At 40.2% G+C, this 15,623-nt stretch overlaps 1 protein-coding gene across 6 annotated transcripts in view; it reads left to right on the top strand.

Moving 5' to 3' along the window:
- The window catches only part of GBF1 (golgi brefeldin A resistant guanine nucleotide exchange factor 1), a 101,280-nt gene that overhangs the window by 69,134 nt on the left and 16,523 nt on the right, over positions 1-15,623 (top strand). For 2 of the 6 annotated variants that reach the window (XM_039708758.1, XM_039708759.1), the window contains exons 9-21: positions 779-853; positions 2,206-2,241; positions 5,985-6,120; positions 7,356-7,585; positions 8,092-8,260; positions 8,437-8,648; positions 9,325-9,423; positions 9,836-10,030; positions 10,348-10,534; positions 11,034-11,174; positions 11,716-11,804; positions 14,740-14,942; positions 15,364-15,487. In XM_039708758.1, the coding sequence (XP_039564692.1) occupies positions 779-853; positions 2,206-2,241; positions 5,985-6,120; positions 7,356-7,585; positions 8,092-8,260; positions 8,437-8,648; positions 9,325-9,423; positions 9,836-10,030; positions 10,348-10,534; positions 11,034-11,174; positions 11,716-11,804; positions 14,740-14,942; positions 15,364-15,487 (1,896 nt within the window). The remainder of the gene's footprint in view (positions 1-778; positions 854-2,205; positions 2,242-5,984; positions 6,121-7,355; positions 7,586-8,091; positions 8,261-8,436; positions 8,649-9,324; positions 9,424-9,835; positions 10,031-10,347; positions 10,535-11,033; positions 11,175-11,715; positions 11,805-14,739; positions 14,943-15,363; positions 15,488-15,623) is intronic. The other 4 variants (XM_039708762.1, XM_039708763.1, XM_039708760.1 and 1 more) reach the window with 3 other exon arrangements.

Below are 15,623 nucleotides of genomic sequence, written 5' to 3' on the forward strand. Positions count from 1 at the left end.
TCAGTACAGTGAGGTTTTTAACAGCTGGATTCAGTATTTCAAATACCATTATGTGGCCTTATATGATTGTTGATGTAGTAATTTTTTATTGAACTGAGGTCCTATTGAGGCACTCCATATTATACTTCTATATTCTTTATATTCCATATGAGGAATGTCAATAAAGGTAATAGATGCTGCTGTTGAGAGCAACAGGATGGGGAAAAGTGCTATAGAAGAAATAACCACCCTTCAACTTAACACTCAATATACAATTTATAGCTTCCACTCTGTTTTATTTTCAATGAGTTGAGAAAAGGGACAGCCTAGGGTAAGGTTTCAGAACCATTATAGAAGTGTTTTGAGGGATTGAATGCTTGGTTGTAGGAATCTGAAACCTAGTAAAGCTTAGGGCTTTACTTCTTGTATGGTAAACTAAAGACTGCTTGTTTCCCTTGCTGTGGGAGAAGTCACAGGATTTGTGATGATGGTAGGCTGGTGTATGGAAAGCTAAAAGAGATCAGGTTAATGTACAGCAGGAACCAGGCTGTGTATGGCCTGTGTACGGATGTGAAGTGAAGGTGACTGAATTTAGGAAGGCTGCCCTTTCCAAGTGATGGCTGCTCTCGGCTTGGTTAAGTGATGCTCTGTCTTGTGTCCACTCTGTGCAGTTATCCTGTACTGTCTCTTTGCTGTGCATGCCAGGAGTGTGCCCTGCAGCCTTGCACTCTGCCAGGTTATTCTTCTCTCTGAGTTTATTTTGCTTTGTTTAAACCATGCATTTGCCTATCTTTCACAGATTTCTTCAGGTCTCCTCAACAAACTGGAGCTAAGTAGTGGGGAACAGCCCAAAGCCCTGAACCAGTTAGAGAGGGTATTGATCTTTAAGAACCTGAAGGTCACTCTCTCCCTTCTCCCTTCTTACCTTACTCCCCTCTTCCTTCTCTTGTAAACACCATCTGAGAGATAGTTACGTTGTGTGCAGCAAATCTCCCTCCACTCATCTGACACAGCATGGCTTTTGGAGACAGTGCATGCCGTGGTTGCTTTGCAGTGTTGTGGCTGCAGCTGGGGCAGGCTTGGGAGGGAGAGACCCTTGTTTTACTGCAGCACACTGTCTTGGTGAGTGCCACCTAAGACACCATCCCAGTATCCTCTGGAGGAAGGGAGTGGGAGGGCATGGGTAAGATTTGACAGTGAAGACCTGAAAAAGGAAAAATAAAAAGTGTAGATTTGTCTCTGAAGTGTTGTGTGTCTTGCCTGTTGATCTTATAGACATAGCTCCTCCGTATACCTGAGGAGTCTTTTGACTCAGCATGCCTTAAATTTTTTTTTAGTCAAGGTAAATCTCTGAGCTTTGTTACTTGGTACAGGACCACAGAGTTCAGTGCTTTCTGAAGTTCTTTTGAAGGAGACTGCTGTGTATTTTCAACATTTTTGTTCATGTTTCTACTGAAATTTAGTATGTGTCCCAGCACAGTATATGCTAATAGGGGATCAATGGGGCCAAACTGATTTACAAAATGTGTTAGTCCCTGCTAATTCCCCTAGAAAATACTTCTACAGAAATACTGTAGGCATGCAGATTATTTGGTTTGGATCAATCATAGTAACCCTGAAGCACTAACTTAGGACAGTTCTCGAGCTTTCCATGTTGGTTCATAAACTTAATGTAGGTTTATTTTTTGTCTGCTATTAATGCTACTTAGTCCAGACAGAGCTGAAAAGAACATTTAGAAATGCCACTCTTTTGTCCTGTGTCTAAGACAAAATAGTTATATGAAGAGGATAGTTTGAAAGGCAGTGGCTCAAGACTTGCAGATCTATGCAGAGTTACACAGAAAAAAAAGACTAAAATGTTTCCCTTTGCAGTAGAAAGTATTCCAGGTAAACGTTGGGTTCTGCTGTGGGAATGAGGAGGAACATAAATCTGAATTTTTCCAGATTTTTGGGGTGGATTTTGTTTGTGGTTGCCTAAGATGCGTAAATGCATTTCACCGAATAACCTTTGTTAGCTGTTGCCGTACAGGCAGGTACGAAGTGAGATGACTGGATTGCCTTGGTGTCTCCAGGATTCGGACCGTGGACTGCGTTCTCTCTGCATGCTTTTGTGTCTTGAACGCTACTTGGTGTGCTGACCAGTTCCATGCTGCATCTAGAATGAGCTCATGTTGTAGTATAATCACTTTAATTACTAATCATTGGCCCCTGCCCTTTTCTCTTGAGGCTTACAGTATCTTATGGAAAAACAAACGAGTACAGGTAAGGTGGCTTGTAGAAAAATGAGATCTCATGGACCCTTTAAAAAGAATCTTGTAGTATTACGTTTTTCTTCACCTTCCTAGGCCTTAGCTAGGGTTTTATTTGCAAAACCTCATCTATCAAAGGAAGCATTTCGAGTATTTTAATTTTTTTCTTCTATATTTTGTGGACATTTCTTTGTGCAAAGGTAACTCAGATAAATGTAATTGAATCTGTACAGAATTCCAAAATGAACGAACAGTACCTCTGAGCTCCCTCTCTCATTTCTAAAGAATATTTTTTAAATACTGACATCAAATGGTTTTTACTGTCAAAAGTACAAGCTTAATATAGTCTCAAGGATGTTGATAATTAGAAAACTAATGTAACTCTAATGTCATTGATCATGGAAGAGGGAATGAGAGTTTTAGATAATGCGTAAGATTCAGGATATGTTAATGATTATTAAATGCCATTTAACTGCTGCATTTAATCAAAAAGGCAATGTCAGGTTTAAAATATCGATGTGTTAACATACCATGAAGCTTTCTAGAGAAACTGGGAAATGTCTTGGAATTGAAGGTAAAAACAAAATTTAGAAATAGTACCTTTAGTTAAAGGCAAACTGTACAAGTGTTTTTTACATAGTATAAAAAATGTAAAAAATAATCACTAATTAACTGTTAATTCAAAGAAAATCCAGAAGGAATGATGCTATTTTGCTGTCCTTTGATACATGTATTGTTTTAGAATTCCCAAACTCCGTGTTTGTTTGTTAAAACAGCATTTAGCTTCTTGACACTGGTGAAACGTTTTTATTAAGCATTTCTGTTGGCTCCTGCAAATTTCTAAAGCTGTGCAGTAGTTTGCTGCATTGAAGCAAAAGGAGATGGCAAAATAGAAAGGCAGGAGGGCAAAATTATATGGGAAGTAGTCCTATGTAGTTCTACTAGGTAATTCTAATAAAAGGATACCTGGTTTTGTAGAATGTGGAGATTGGATGGTATGAGATGAAAAAGACCTACTGGGTAATCTCATCTCACCCCCCACCCCTCCACTCCCTGCAAAAAAAAACCCAAGCAAAAGAACTTCCTCCCACCCCCCTAAAAAACCAAAGCAAAACAAAAACTACAAAAAATGAAACCCACAAAAAACCACCCCAACCAAAATCAAAAAAAACACCACAACAACAACATAAAACCACCTAAAAAGGTCAAATAAACTTAGATTCTGGTCTAAATAATTTATAGTCAAATTAAATGTTTTGGAATCTTTAAAAAACTAGTCTTTTTGCTTGCCTGACTACACTGTTTGCCATCCATATGAAGGTGTTGTGGCACAGTCCCTGAAAGATGGCACAGGTTCATTGAAATGATTACAGATGGGCCTGTATCTTATGGCCCTCAAGATCTTGGAAGTTAAAACAAAACACAGGACAATTGCAGAGGGTAGATTTTGTGTCTGAGGAAAAGTGCTTTTATTGAAAGGGCTAGTGTTGAATTTGGTGGTATTTGGTGTTGTGTGAAAGGGGAGATTAGAAACAGTAATTAATTGTCAGGTTGCATTGTCTGATAGAATGTTTCAAATGTTTGGTGTTTCTCAGAAGCATGACTGAGAACAGAAAGAGTGGTACATGCTTAGCCTGTGTCAGTAGCTCAGCTCCATTTTCCTGATTCAATTTTGCATCCTGCTGCAAGTAACTTTTAACCTGGCAAATAATGAAAACTGGATTTAGTAACTAGAAGCAATGTCTGTTTTGAAATTGTGTGAAAAAGACTTTTTTGGTTTAACACATAATGCTTCCACATTTCCTTCCTAATGAAAGTAGTTTGGTACAATGAACCATAAGTCTTCAGATCTTACTGTATAAGTTACTGAAAAAGGAGAAAAAATACAGGTATTTCTATAATAGCTGATAAGTAAAACTATCTGATCTAATTTGTAGCTTAAGCCTTTAATAAATGCAGCTATTGGTAGTATTTAAGGCTCAGGTTTTAGAAATTGGCAAGAATCAAAAATATTTTATATACATATATTTTTATACACATATTTTATATAGCCCTATGAAGCAGTTAATAGCAAAGATAAGAAAGCTGATAATTTTGACGTGAAAGGTTTGTGATCCATAAGTGTTGTAAAACATTTTGACATCTGCAAAATTTTGTTTTTAGCTGTATGCTTATCATGTAAGTATTTGCCAGAAGCTGTGATTTAGAAGATTCTTGCTGCAATATTTGAAAGAAATGACAAGGAGCAAAGTAATTCTGAATCTGTTAATCAGCACACTCAAGGAAACTGTAGCACAGCTAAAACCTGGGGATTAGTCATCAAACAAATGATGTGGTGTGAAGAAAAGTTACACAAATGGTTTCCTGCAGTGGGATATAACGTTTTCACAAGCTTTGTTTAAATGGGAAGAAGTACAGGCTGAGGCCATATACAGGGAGTTAGAATTCTACCTGGAAAATTGAAAGAGAAGGAAAAACAGTAGTGGAACCTAGAAGATATATTGGCATTTAAGAGTAGTAGTAGCTGGAAGGAGGTAAGTTACAGAAAAAGGAAGAGACTAAAGAATATAGCTGTCTTCTACATAAATTAAATCTGATGCCAGAGATACAAGAAATAAGGAATATTATAGTCCAAAATAAAATTTAACTGTGATAAATTTACGAAGAAGAATAATGAATAGGGCCTGGTACTGAAACTTGCTGGATGGTTTCCACAACATGCAAGACACTTGTTCAGTGCTTAAATTTTCACCCAAACTGAGGAGATGGCAGCATCAGAAAAGCTGCCTGCAGCTGCCAAATGCAAGAGTACATGCAATCCTGCACTTGGAGGAACTTATGTTGTAAGGAACTGGTTTGCATGCTGGCCAGGGCCATTAGCCTTGTGACTAAATGTCGTACTGTTTTTAGGAAGTTCAGGAGCATTTCTGCATGCCTGAAATAGCAGTGCTGTGCAGCAAGTGCCACGCAGTCTGCCCTGCTCCTCTTTTTGTTCTTCTTTTCCCAATCAAAGTTCTGTGTACAAAGGAGAAGAAGAATCTTGGTCAACAAAGATATCAAGAGTTAAGGTTAGGTTTAGAAGAGAAGTAATGACAGAAGGCAGGTGAAAGGAGAATGAGGTTTGTTTCTAAATTGCTAAGGTGGTATTAGCAATGTAACATGCACCAGTAGCAAGTGAAGTGTTAGAAATACTTGTTAATAGTGAGCATGGAGGAACGTGAGCATGGCATTGCTACAAAGATGGAGAGTGAATTGAGGCAAGAGGTCAGTGACAGAGCTGCAGCATGCTCATGCTGCATTTCCAGCTTGATATATAGGTGGTGACATTTTAGCTTCATGTCAAACTTAACTAATGCTTACTTAGATACTTTAATTGATGCCCTTTGGAAGTCTAGGAGCTTTGGTGAAAGCAGAGAGATTTTAGATGTGCATCTCTAAGAGAATTCTTTTTCCTAATTTAAAGTTGGAAGGTATTGATAGGGAATAGGGAGTGTTGTGATAATTGAACTGTTAAGTATATTCTATAGCAGAGTCACTGAGTTAATTGTCCTTTGATTTAGGTGTGGAGTGTTGGATAATATGTGGGGAGTCATGGGGTAGTTTGCATGATTTTGAGGTGCTGATTAATTTGTGTGATATATTTAAGTGCTACTGCCTGACTTTAAAGTTTTTGAGATAGCCTTTGTGAGTTGGCTTGTGTAATCCATTATGCTGTGTGGTTTTGCAACACGGATATTAATGATTATTGGTTTTCAGTTGAAAATGAGAGCTGGAGGAATGAGTGAATCATCAAAGTGGAAAAAGCAGAAGAGATCACCTAGGCCTCCTCGACACGTAACTAAGGTCTCTCCTGGGACAGAACCATCAGCAGGCAATGCTACTAATACCACAGGTAAGCTAAATCTTTTTCAAGAGGCCAGACAGCATCCATGCTAGAGCATTTTTGAATCTATCTTTATTTATTTTCTCCTAATATATTATTTTGCATTAATTATTTTCATATTAGTTCTCAGTGACTGCAGTAATAAAACGTATCATAGCTTTTCAGGTCCAGGAGAGTTTTCAGGAAATGGAATACATATTGATGAGAAGGGTATGGTCCTGCAGATAACTTGACAGCATTTCTGTGCCTTCAGCATGCCTCATAGGGGTGGTTTGGACAAAAGAGAATGGACACCTGGAGAAGTGGCTGAGGTTATGGACAGCTGTGTGGTGCAGAGGAGTTGAAGGATGCAGCAGATAGAAGAGGCTGAGAACAGGAACACTGACCAAGAGGAGGGCCAAGGGCAACTAGTGACAGAACAAGGGGGCATAGTCTTAAGCTCCTCCAGGGGAGGCTTAGCTTGGACTTCAAGAAGAATTTCTTCACAGAAGGGGCGATTAAATATTGAAATGGATTTCCCAGGGAGGTGATGTAGTCACAGGCCCTAGAGGTGTTTAAGGAAAGACTGGATGGGATGCTCAGCGCCGTGGTCTGGCTGACATGGTGGTGTTGGGTCATAGGTTGGACTCGATGATCTCAGAGGTCTGTTCTAACCTAATTGATTCTGTGATTCTGTAAGGAACACTTAAATTCTTGGAGCCCTGTCCTATATTTAGAGACGGAATTTAGTAAAAATTCTTCACTGCTCATATTTCAGATCCATTTGAATTGTAATGCAACTTCATTTGTTTAGGAAGAATTAAAGATATCGGTCCTGCTTTAGAATCAAGTCAAAATTCTCACTCTGAAGGAATGATTCATTCTTGATGCAAGTATTTAAAGTGGTTGTGGCATTGTATCAAAGAGTAAAGTACGCTTTTTAGACTCTTTTCAGATTTCTTCTTATGTAAGTCCTCTGCACCCTTTATCTAAACTATGTAAGCTAGCTAATTTGCTGAGTCAGTTAGACTCCAACTATTTTGTTAAATTTGGAGAACTACTAGTATCTCCAGTGTTCATCTGTTTCATTCATTAACATCTAGCAAGAGAGATCTTAGTTTATGTATGTTCTCACATTAGTGTGCTGCTGAGATTATTTGTAGTGTGAAGTAGTAATGAAAGACTTATTGTTGCTGTGTTTAATGTATGAATTTGTGGTTGAGGGACAGAGCAATACTAATCATTTTGCTTCTGCTTCTCATCAGCAAGTGGAGTTGCTTTCATAGATGGTCCTTCTCCCAGCTCCTCTGGGAGCTCAGAAAACGTTTCATCAGCAGTCAGCCCTGTTACAGACAGTGGGTTGGAGTTGTCCTCACAGACAACATCCAAGGAAGACCTGACAGATTTGGACCAAGTCGCTTCTTTGGGACTTAATGCAGGAACACCTTCGAATGAAGCCAAAGTCACTGAAAATCAAAATCAGCCTGAGCTCCAGGTACATGAATATAATTTGCAAAGTTCCAACTCCCAGCATGATCACTTCTCCCCACAACAGTAATGCTATTGAGAGAATTGTAGAGCCACAGGGGACCTTTCAGAGCTGCAGATATTTTGAATAGTAGAAATGCTAGGAAGGCTTAAAGAGAAGTAGCATGCTGAAGTTATGTAGCATTTTAAAAAAAAGAGCAAAATTTTTCACCTCAGAGGCAGTAAGAACTGATAGGTTATAGGAGTATTTTTGAGGTAAAGTCCTTAGTCTCACAACCTAGAGTTACATAAAGCAGACAAGAACTTGATATAAGTGGAAGGGTAAAGAGAGTTGCAGCTCATGTAGAGGCTCCCTTTTCTCTTAAATTTTGTTTTTATGATACTCTTCAATTAGTGACCTGTGTTTTAATAGTTACAGATTAACTGCAAAAAAATGAGACTTTTTTTTCACTTGTTGTTTAGTGCTTAACTCTTCTTTTGCTTCTTTCATTCTCAAATGATGTTTCAATGAAGAATGAAAGTCTGAGGGAGGAGAAGGTCCAGTCAGCTTCTGTGGAGTCTATCCCTGAGGTCCTAGAGGAGTGCACATCTGTAGCAGAACATTCTGACTCTGCCTCAGTTCATGACATGGACTATGTAAATCCTCGGGGAGTACGTTTTACTCAGTCTTCCCAAAAAGAAGGTGAGAGGTGGGCAATGCTGCTAAAGTCCTGCTTCATTTCCACTGTTTTATTTCATTTCCTGCTAAGAGGCTGATAAGCTCTTGTTACTTAGTGCTCTGTAATAATTAAATTTTTAACACTTGCTAGGCACATGCAGAAAGCAAATTTAGATTGGTAATCTCTCTTTTTTCTTCAGGAGCAGCTCTGGTCCCATATGGGTTGCCATGTATTAGAGAATTGTTCCGCTTTCTCATCTCGCTCACCAACCCTCACGACCGCCACAACTCGGAGGTGATGATCCACATGGGGCTGCAGCTGCTCACTGTCGCCCTGGAGTCAGCTCCCATCGCAAACTGTCAGTCCCTGCTGGGGCTCGTGAAGGAGGAGTTGTGCCGGCACCTATTTCAAGTGAGTCTGGCTTCTGCTCGCATGGAATGTGGCACTGGGGAGTCAGATACGAATTTCCATCAAACAATGTATTGAAATTTAGGGTTATGAGGTTTGGCAGGTCTGCAAACAAGCTCTCTCCTGCACTGCAATGAGAGTTCTGAATTGCACCAAATGGTGCTGTTGCAAAGCCAGAGAGGTTGTCATGCTATTTTCTGCCGACCAGGGTCAAGAAGGATGAGCATGATTTGAATGAACTGTTACTGTGGGATAACACTGTGTTTTGATATAATTGGTTTTGAGGTAATTGTGGATGCAGGTTACCAGCTTAGTAGTAGGCAGAACCTTTGGGTGATACCAAGCTATTAATTGCACTGGGGTCATCTCAGAGACAGGTCCTCTCCCAAGTTCCTTCACTACTAAGAGTCTCTGTGGACTTGGCAAAATAACCAAGTTGTAGTAGTTAAAGTGTTATCACACACAGATGAGAATTCAGTATATTCATCCTCACTAGCAAAAAGTGGGACCAGGATGTTGAAAAAACAAGGGATTGCTTTTTAAAATGTTACTGTATGGGGGACAGTGTGTGGATCTTTGGTTGGTTGCAGGTGATACCTGCAGTGCCCTAGTACTGCTACTTATAGTACATAATGACTTGCCTTTGTAATTCTTAAAGGGTTTTTTGTTTCTTGTTCAGCTACTGAGTGTTGAACGGCTCAATCTGTATGCAGCCTCCCTCAGGGTGTGCTTTCTTCTCTTTGAGAGCATGAGAGAGCATCTGAAATTCCAGCTGGAGGTGAGTTTTTTGACTATAACTAGGTGCCTTGTAATAGTTTATTTGCCTTCAGTTAAATGTGTATATCTGGACAGTAAAATAGAGTCTAAGTGTCAAATTATGTTTGTGTAAATGACTCAGTGTTATGGGTAGGCTGTGTAGGCCTTTTTCTGTTGCAAAATCAAATGTCTTGGAGACTGGTGCACTATGCTGACTGCCTTCAGATTGTTGTTTTAGAACTGTAAATCCAGGTGCACTGGACGGTAGAACTGTTTGAAACCTTTTTTACAGCCTCCTTCAGAATGAGCCACCATTAAAGATGGAATGTTGTGGGGGAAGGTGAAGCTTAAATCTCCCTCTGCAGTCCTCAAAGCTATTCACTGTCCTGCTTTCTTTTCTTTCCTTAAACTGAGCTGCCCTATGTTTCTGCCAGATGTATATCAAGAAGCTGATGGAAATAATCGCTGTGGAAAACCCAAAGATGCCCTATGAAATGAAGGAGATGGCTTTGGAAGCCATTGTTCAGCTGTGGAGGATTCCCAGTTTTGTGACTGAGCTGTACATTAACTACGACTGTGACTACTACTGTGCCAACCTCTTCGAGGAGCTCACCAAGCTGCTCTCCAAGGTGCTGAACGCTGGCAGGGACAGGGAGGGGGCACTGGTGACTCGGGGCACAACTTAACAGTGGGAGCGCTCAGAGGGTGTGGGGTGAGTGTGCTGTAGAGATGAGGAGGGCCATTTAACACTGGGAAGCAGAAGAGAAAAAGAATAGTCATGATGCTTTAATAATATCAGAGCAAATAAACTATTAATTACAAGCTACAAAGCTTAGGGTATTCTGCTCTAGTTTTTTGCCTTCCCCAAGCTGTAGGGAAAACTTACTTGCCCTGTTGTGGTGAGAGAGATGTGAAAGTTGACTAATACTTACATGTTATTTCCCAGAATGCCTTTCCAGTTTCTGGACAGCTGTATACTGTCCATCTGCTGTCTCTGGAAGCATTGCTGACAGTGATAGATAGCACTGAGGCACATTGCCAGGCCAAAGTGCTGAGTAACATACATCAGCAAGAGAAGGAAGTTGTCAAACCAAGCCCAGAAGCCATCAACAGCACCAAAGAAACAAGCGATAGTAAGAACACTTTCTTTGATATTTCAATATTAAGCTTTAGTCTTGTGCTAAACTTGGAGATCTCATTTTGGCTGCTAGCATAGTAAGCTCCTTAAATACATGTTTTCAGTCTTCCTGTTGCACGTTTTATAACTACACACTGATGTTAATAACCTTGCTATTTGTAAAATTTGCAGATATTATAATTTGTCTCTCATGAAGTTTTATATAAAGGCCATGTCAAGACTGGCAATCACAACAGAATGGGATGTGCCATGGAATTCATGTAGACAAAATACTGGGGATACTGCAAAGTCATGGTTACTAGAAGCTTCCTTCCTTTGAATAAGCACATGTTCAATTTAGAGTGAGCAGTTCATTATTTCTCTGTTGATAGCTTTTTTCTTGGCTTATGGGTTTGTTTCTATGTGGGTGGGTGTTTGGTTTGGGATTTTTTTTGTGGGTTTTGTTTGTTTGCTTGTTTGTTTGTTTGCTTGTTTGTTTGTTTTAACTTCTACAGATATTGAGAGAGCATTCAGTGAGGGAAAATCTTCCAGTGCAGTCTCAGACCCAGCTGGGGCATGTCCTCCCACCAGTGGGTGCCTTATGGCTGACCAGATGAAGGAGAGCTGCATGGAGTTGGAAGGAGGAAGTGAAGCAGGTAATAGCCTTGGCAATACCCTGGGTGTCTATACCCTAAAAATGGTCCTAACATTTGCTGACAGGTCCTGCTATGGTGTGGACCATTGTAGCTATTGTGCTCAAAACTGGAAGGAGGTATATGGTGAATGTATGTTTATTACATGTGTGCTGTTTATGCCTACTAAGTGTTGCGTGTCTTCTGGGAGGCATTAGATCTGATGGGTCACTTTGGGTCAAAAGAGTGTGAATTCATAGCAGTGCTTAGAGTTTTGAAGGAAGTTCGGGGCTCTCCAGGGAATCAGTAACGTAGGTAGCCAGAATAGCCAGAAAATTAAATGTTGTGACTGTGGGAAATGGTCTGGGGCAAGAAGCCACTATGCAATTATGCTGAAGAAAATGTAGGTGGGAGAAATGTAGTAATTAAATGAAGTGCGACTGCCATTTGCAGGCCAGCATATTGCAGCAAAGACTCCATGGCTGAAAGTTATTATGGCACACTCTCATGCCTGATGTACTACTCTGGGGATAGATTTGACTGTAATGATGCTTTGTCATTCTAGCTGAGAAGAGTATCCCCAGGAAACCTACTCGATTTTCTTGTATCCTTCCAAGTCCTCGGGAACTTATGCAGATTAAGAACAAAAAGAAGGTATGGTTTGAAATATACTACAGGATTGAGTGTTCTCATTTTCCATTCCATGTGGGCTTTGCATAACTGGTCATACCTCAGAAATTTTGAGTTCTGGTCTCTGCTGATCAGAATTAAAGAGTCAGCCACTGAAAATCCTGCTACACTGTAGAGACAGCAGTGATTATTACCTGTTCTGGTTTAGTTGTGCTGAAGGTTGCAGAAGGTGTTGGGGAAATTCTGTGGCACAGTTTGTAAGCTAGGTCCATCTGATTTCTGGGTGGGAAAGTCTCTGGATTTGTTTTTTATTATATGGAGATAATCAGGTACTTTGATCAAAAATGGCAGCTTCACTGCTCTTATCAAAGACGTAAATGGGGAGTGTGCCAAGAGGCCTGTAGTAGAAATTAACTGGTCTGTATTCTGATTTGGTAATTCCTATGTTTGCTTTGTCATAAGGATGACCAAAAAGATTGTTTTGATGTGGTAAAGCCATTCATTGTTTTCAGAGTCAGTTTCCTTGAACCTCATTAGTCCAAGTTATAGTCTAAACTTTGTGCAACTTTTCCATTCCCTGAGTAGGTCTGGTCTAGGCCTAGTGTTGGTAGAGGTACTCCATGCTGATGGCTTTGTATTTATCTGCTGTCCTGTGTCAAATACCTGGTACTGGCCTGCTCTTTCACCTCCAGAGACAGCGGATGAATATATCTTAAGTCCCCAGGGGTTATGTGTGACTGATTTTTTGTTGTGTGTTTCTTGAGATTTTTTTCGTTCACGTATGTTTTTTGGTTATATTTTGTTCTCTTTGCACAATATATGCATGAGGTAGGCTTATTTCAGGTGTGAGAGATTACTAAATTTCAGTATGAAAATAATGCATGTTCTGGATGAACCATGAGTGGCCATACTAGTTGTGGGTAAGGAGATGATATAGTAGAAAAGAAATTAATGTTTTTGAAGGATTCACTGGTGGTAAAAGAGAAAGGGTTTTTTTATTTGTATCTGACTAAAAGGCTTCTGGCTTCTCTCTCCAGCATAGGTGGTTTTATTTTACATTTTTATAAGGGACTGATGGTCATATTTGTTTAAACTTACTTAATCAAAAATAGAAGAAAATACAATTTCTTCTGCTGGCTACCATACTAATCTGTGCTTTGTAATCCACTCTGAGAGTCCCTGGATCTGAGTGTAATTTTAAGCATTGGTTTCTCTCTAGGAAGTTTACTGCAGTACTTGGACATCTCTTTCTTTACCTGCAACACAGTGCTGCAGTGGGGTGATGGTACCTGGCTTCCCCAGCCACAAGGACAGTGGGGGGAGGTGATCATCTGCACAGTATTCAAAGGAACCACTGGATTTTACCTTACATCTTGCTTTCACAGCAATTTTACTTGATTGACTCTGTGAAAGTCCATTGTTGAGAAGGGAGCTTGCATAGTGCTTCCTCTGTCCTAACTGAAAACCTTTGGTAATACTCTGGCTTTGCTCTGCTGGAAAACAAGTTTAGAAGAAATCAAGAGTAGGGGGCAGAAAGATGTTCATAAATCTGTGAGTTTGCCTAGAGAAAAATTGTTCTCTCACTCTAAATCTCCTGGTGGTTTCATCCTAAGCACATAAACAGGGCACACAAAACACTCAGCTTTAGTGATGTTGATGCTGACTTGGCACCAGCATGTTCTACCTCCTTTAACCACTGAAGTACTAAACATTACCACAGTTGGAAGGAAATAAAAAGCTTAATAAAAGCAGAGAACAAATTGTGCATCAAACAGAAAGTTTTCTTTGATGTTTCCAAAGGTGGTGACCAGAAGCTCAGAAGCACAAGACTGACATGATTGTAAATACAGTGCAAACTGCCAGCATTCTATTCTCCTTTCAAGTGATTTTAAGAAGTCTGTGGACTCAACCAGTCGATAGAATATCCCTGGTCTTGGGTTTCAGGATTTCCAGCTGAATAGAAATGCTGCCAGTGTTATACAGTCCCTTCAGGCCTGTTAGACCAGGGCAGTGCATGGTTATTCTTTCATTATGGCCTCACTGGGTCTCTGTGCACTCCATGCTATTTCAGGGTCTGTGTTTCATTGCAGTTTTGAGGATGCTCACACAGGCAGGGGAAGCAGAGACCAAAGGGTTGGTGGCTTCTGAGGTATGAGAAACCCAGGGGAGCTAGTAATCATGGTGGTCACGAATTTAGTTCACTAGGTCATTGCTAGCAGTCTGATCGTGGTAGGAGCTAACAGGGAACTGACATTTATTCTGGTTCCTTAGTAAAGTTCATACCGTTGTTTGTGCTTTTGGTTTTTCTGAACACCACCAAGAACATTCAGTTAACCCTTTCTTAGTTGTTTTATTACACTGTGGCTGTTGCACAGTCTAGTTTCCTAGGAGGGCAGATTAGGTGGCTTCCTTTCAGAACCAAATATGTATCTGCTGTTTCCAGCCTACAAATAAACCTTGTGAGGCAGGAATATCAGATGTTCCTGGGACCATCTCTTACACATGCTGAATAAGTGCATGAATAAGGATTCTTGCTGCCTGTCTCCTAATGGTGAGGTAGTTATGAGAACCTGGAGCCAAAGGGACAGGAGAGGACAACAGAGCAGTGCTGCTGTTGTAACTGGGTAGGGCTGATCTTGCCACATGCCTGGGGTTTATCTGCTGTGTTTACAAATGAGAGCGGGTGAGGCATTTGAAGTAGCAGAGTTTATTGCTTGGTTAGATGTTAAAACTTTTTCGAGATGGCAGTTTACTCTGTCCAGTAGTATTTGATGGTAAAACCTTGTGATGAATTCAGGTTTTCTGTCCTTCATTAGCCTTTTTCCTGGATTACACAGTACAGTAAACTTGATCGTGCTGAGGCTGATCTTTCTTCTGTTTTGTTTTTGGTTCAAATGCCATGAACAATCTAAAATAAGAAATGTACTTCAAGCTGTAATTATCAGAATGTCTCCTGCAGCTCCTGATAACTGGCACAGAGCAGTTCAACCAAAAACCAAAGAAAGGGATACAGTTTCTGCAGGAGAAAAACCTTCTTGCCACCCCCATTGACAACAATGAAGTGGCCAGGTGGTTACGGGAAAACCCTCGCCTGGACAAAAAGATGATTGGGGAGTTTGTGAGTGACCGTAAAAACATAGACTTGCTGGAGAGCTTTGTTGGGTGAGTATGCTTCTGTATCTCTTCAGTCAGGAGACAGTGAAAGTTAAGAGTTTAGTAATAAAAAAAGCAGTAGAATAGTAGTTCCTGGAGGCATTGGATTTCTATCACTTGTTTCTCTCTGGACTGCCATGCCTTAATTCTGTGTGTCTCTTGCATATGGTAACACCTTAGATATGTGTAAATATGGTATATGAGTGCCTTTCAGCTGGGCCAGTCTCCTTGAAGACTGGAGAGATAATTACATTCATAATCATTTGTAAGATGTTGACTTTCCTTTATTGTTTTTGGCTGTTCATGGTATATTTCTTTTCTTCTCTCACCCTCCTCTCTACTGTCTAAGCAAACAAGATTGTAGTTATTAAGTTTATCCTACCTTTCCCATCCTGTTTCAGCTTCTCATTGCATTTCATTGTTTTTGCAGGACTTTCAGCTTCCAAGGTTTAAGGCTGGATGAAGCTTTACGACTTTATCTAGAGGCCTTTAGATTACCAGGAGAGGCACCTGTAATTCAGAGACTGTTAGAAGCCTTCACAGAACATTGGAGGGTGTGTACTTTGTGGCAGAAAGACAAGAAAGAACCCAGTTTTGAGCTATCTGCTTGCCATGGTGGACATGTCAGATCAAATGGCCTACATAACTGCTCTGCAAGCAGCAGCTGTTGTTTTGTAGGATCTGGCAGGG

The sequence above is a fragment of the Passer montanus genome, unplaced genomic scaffold, assembly GCF_014805655.1.
Source record: "Passer montanus isolate IOZ18808 unplaced genomic scaffold, ASM1480565v1 scaffold21, whole genome shotgun sequence".
Classification (NCBI taxonomy): domain Eukaryota; kingdom Metazoa; phylum Chordata; class Aves; order Passeriformes; family Passeridae; genus Passer; species Passer montanus.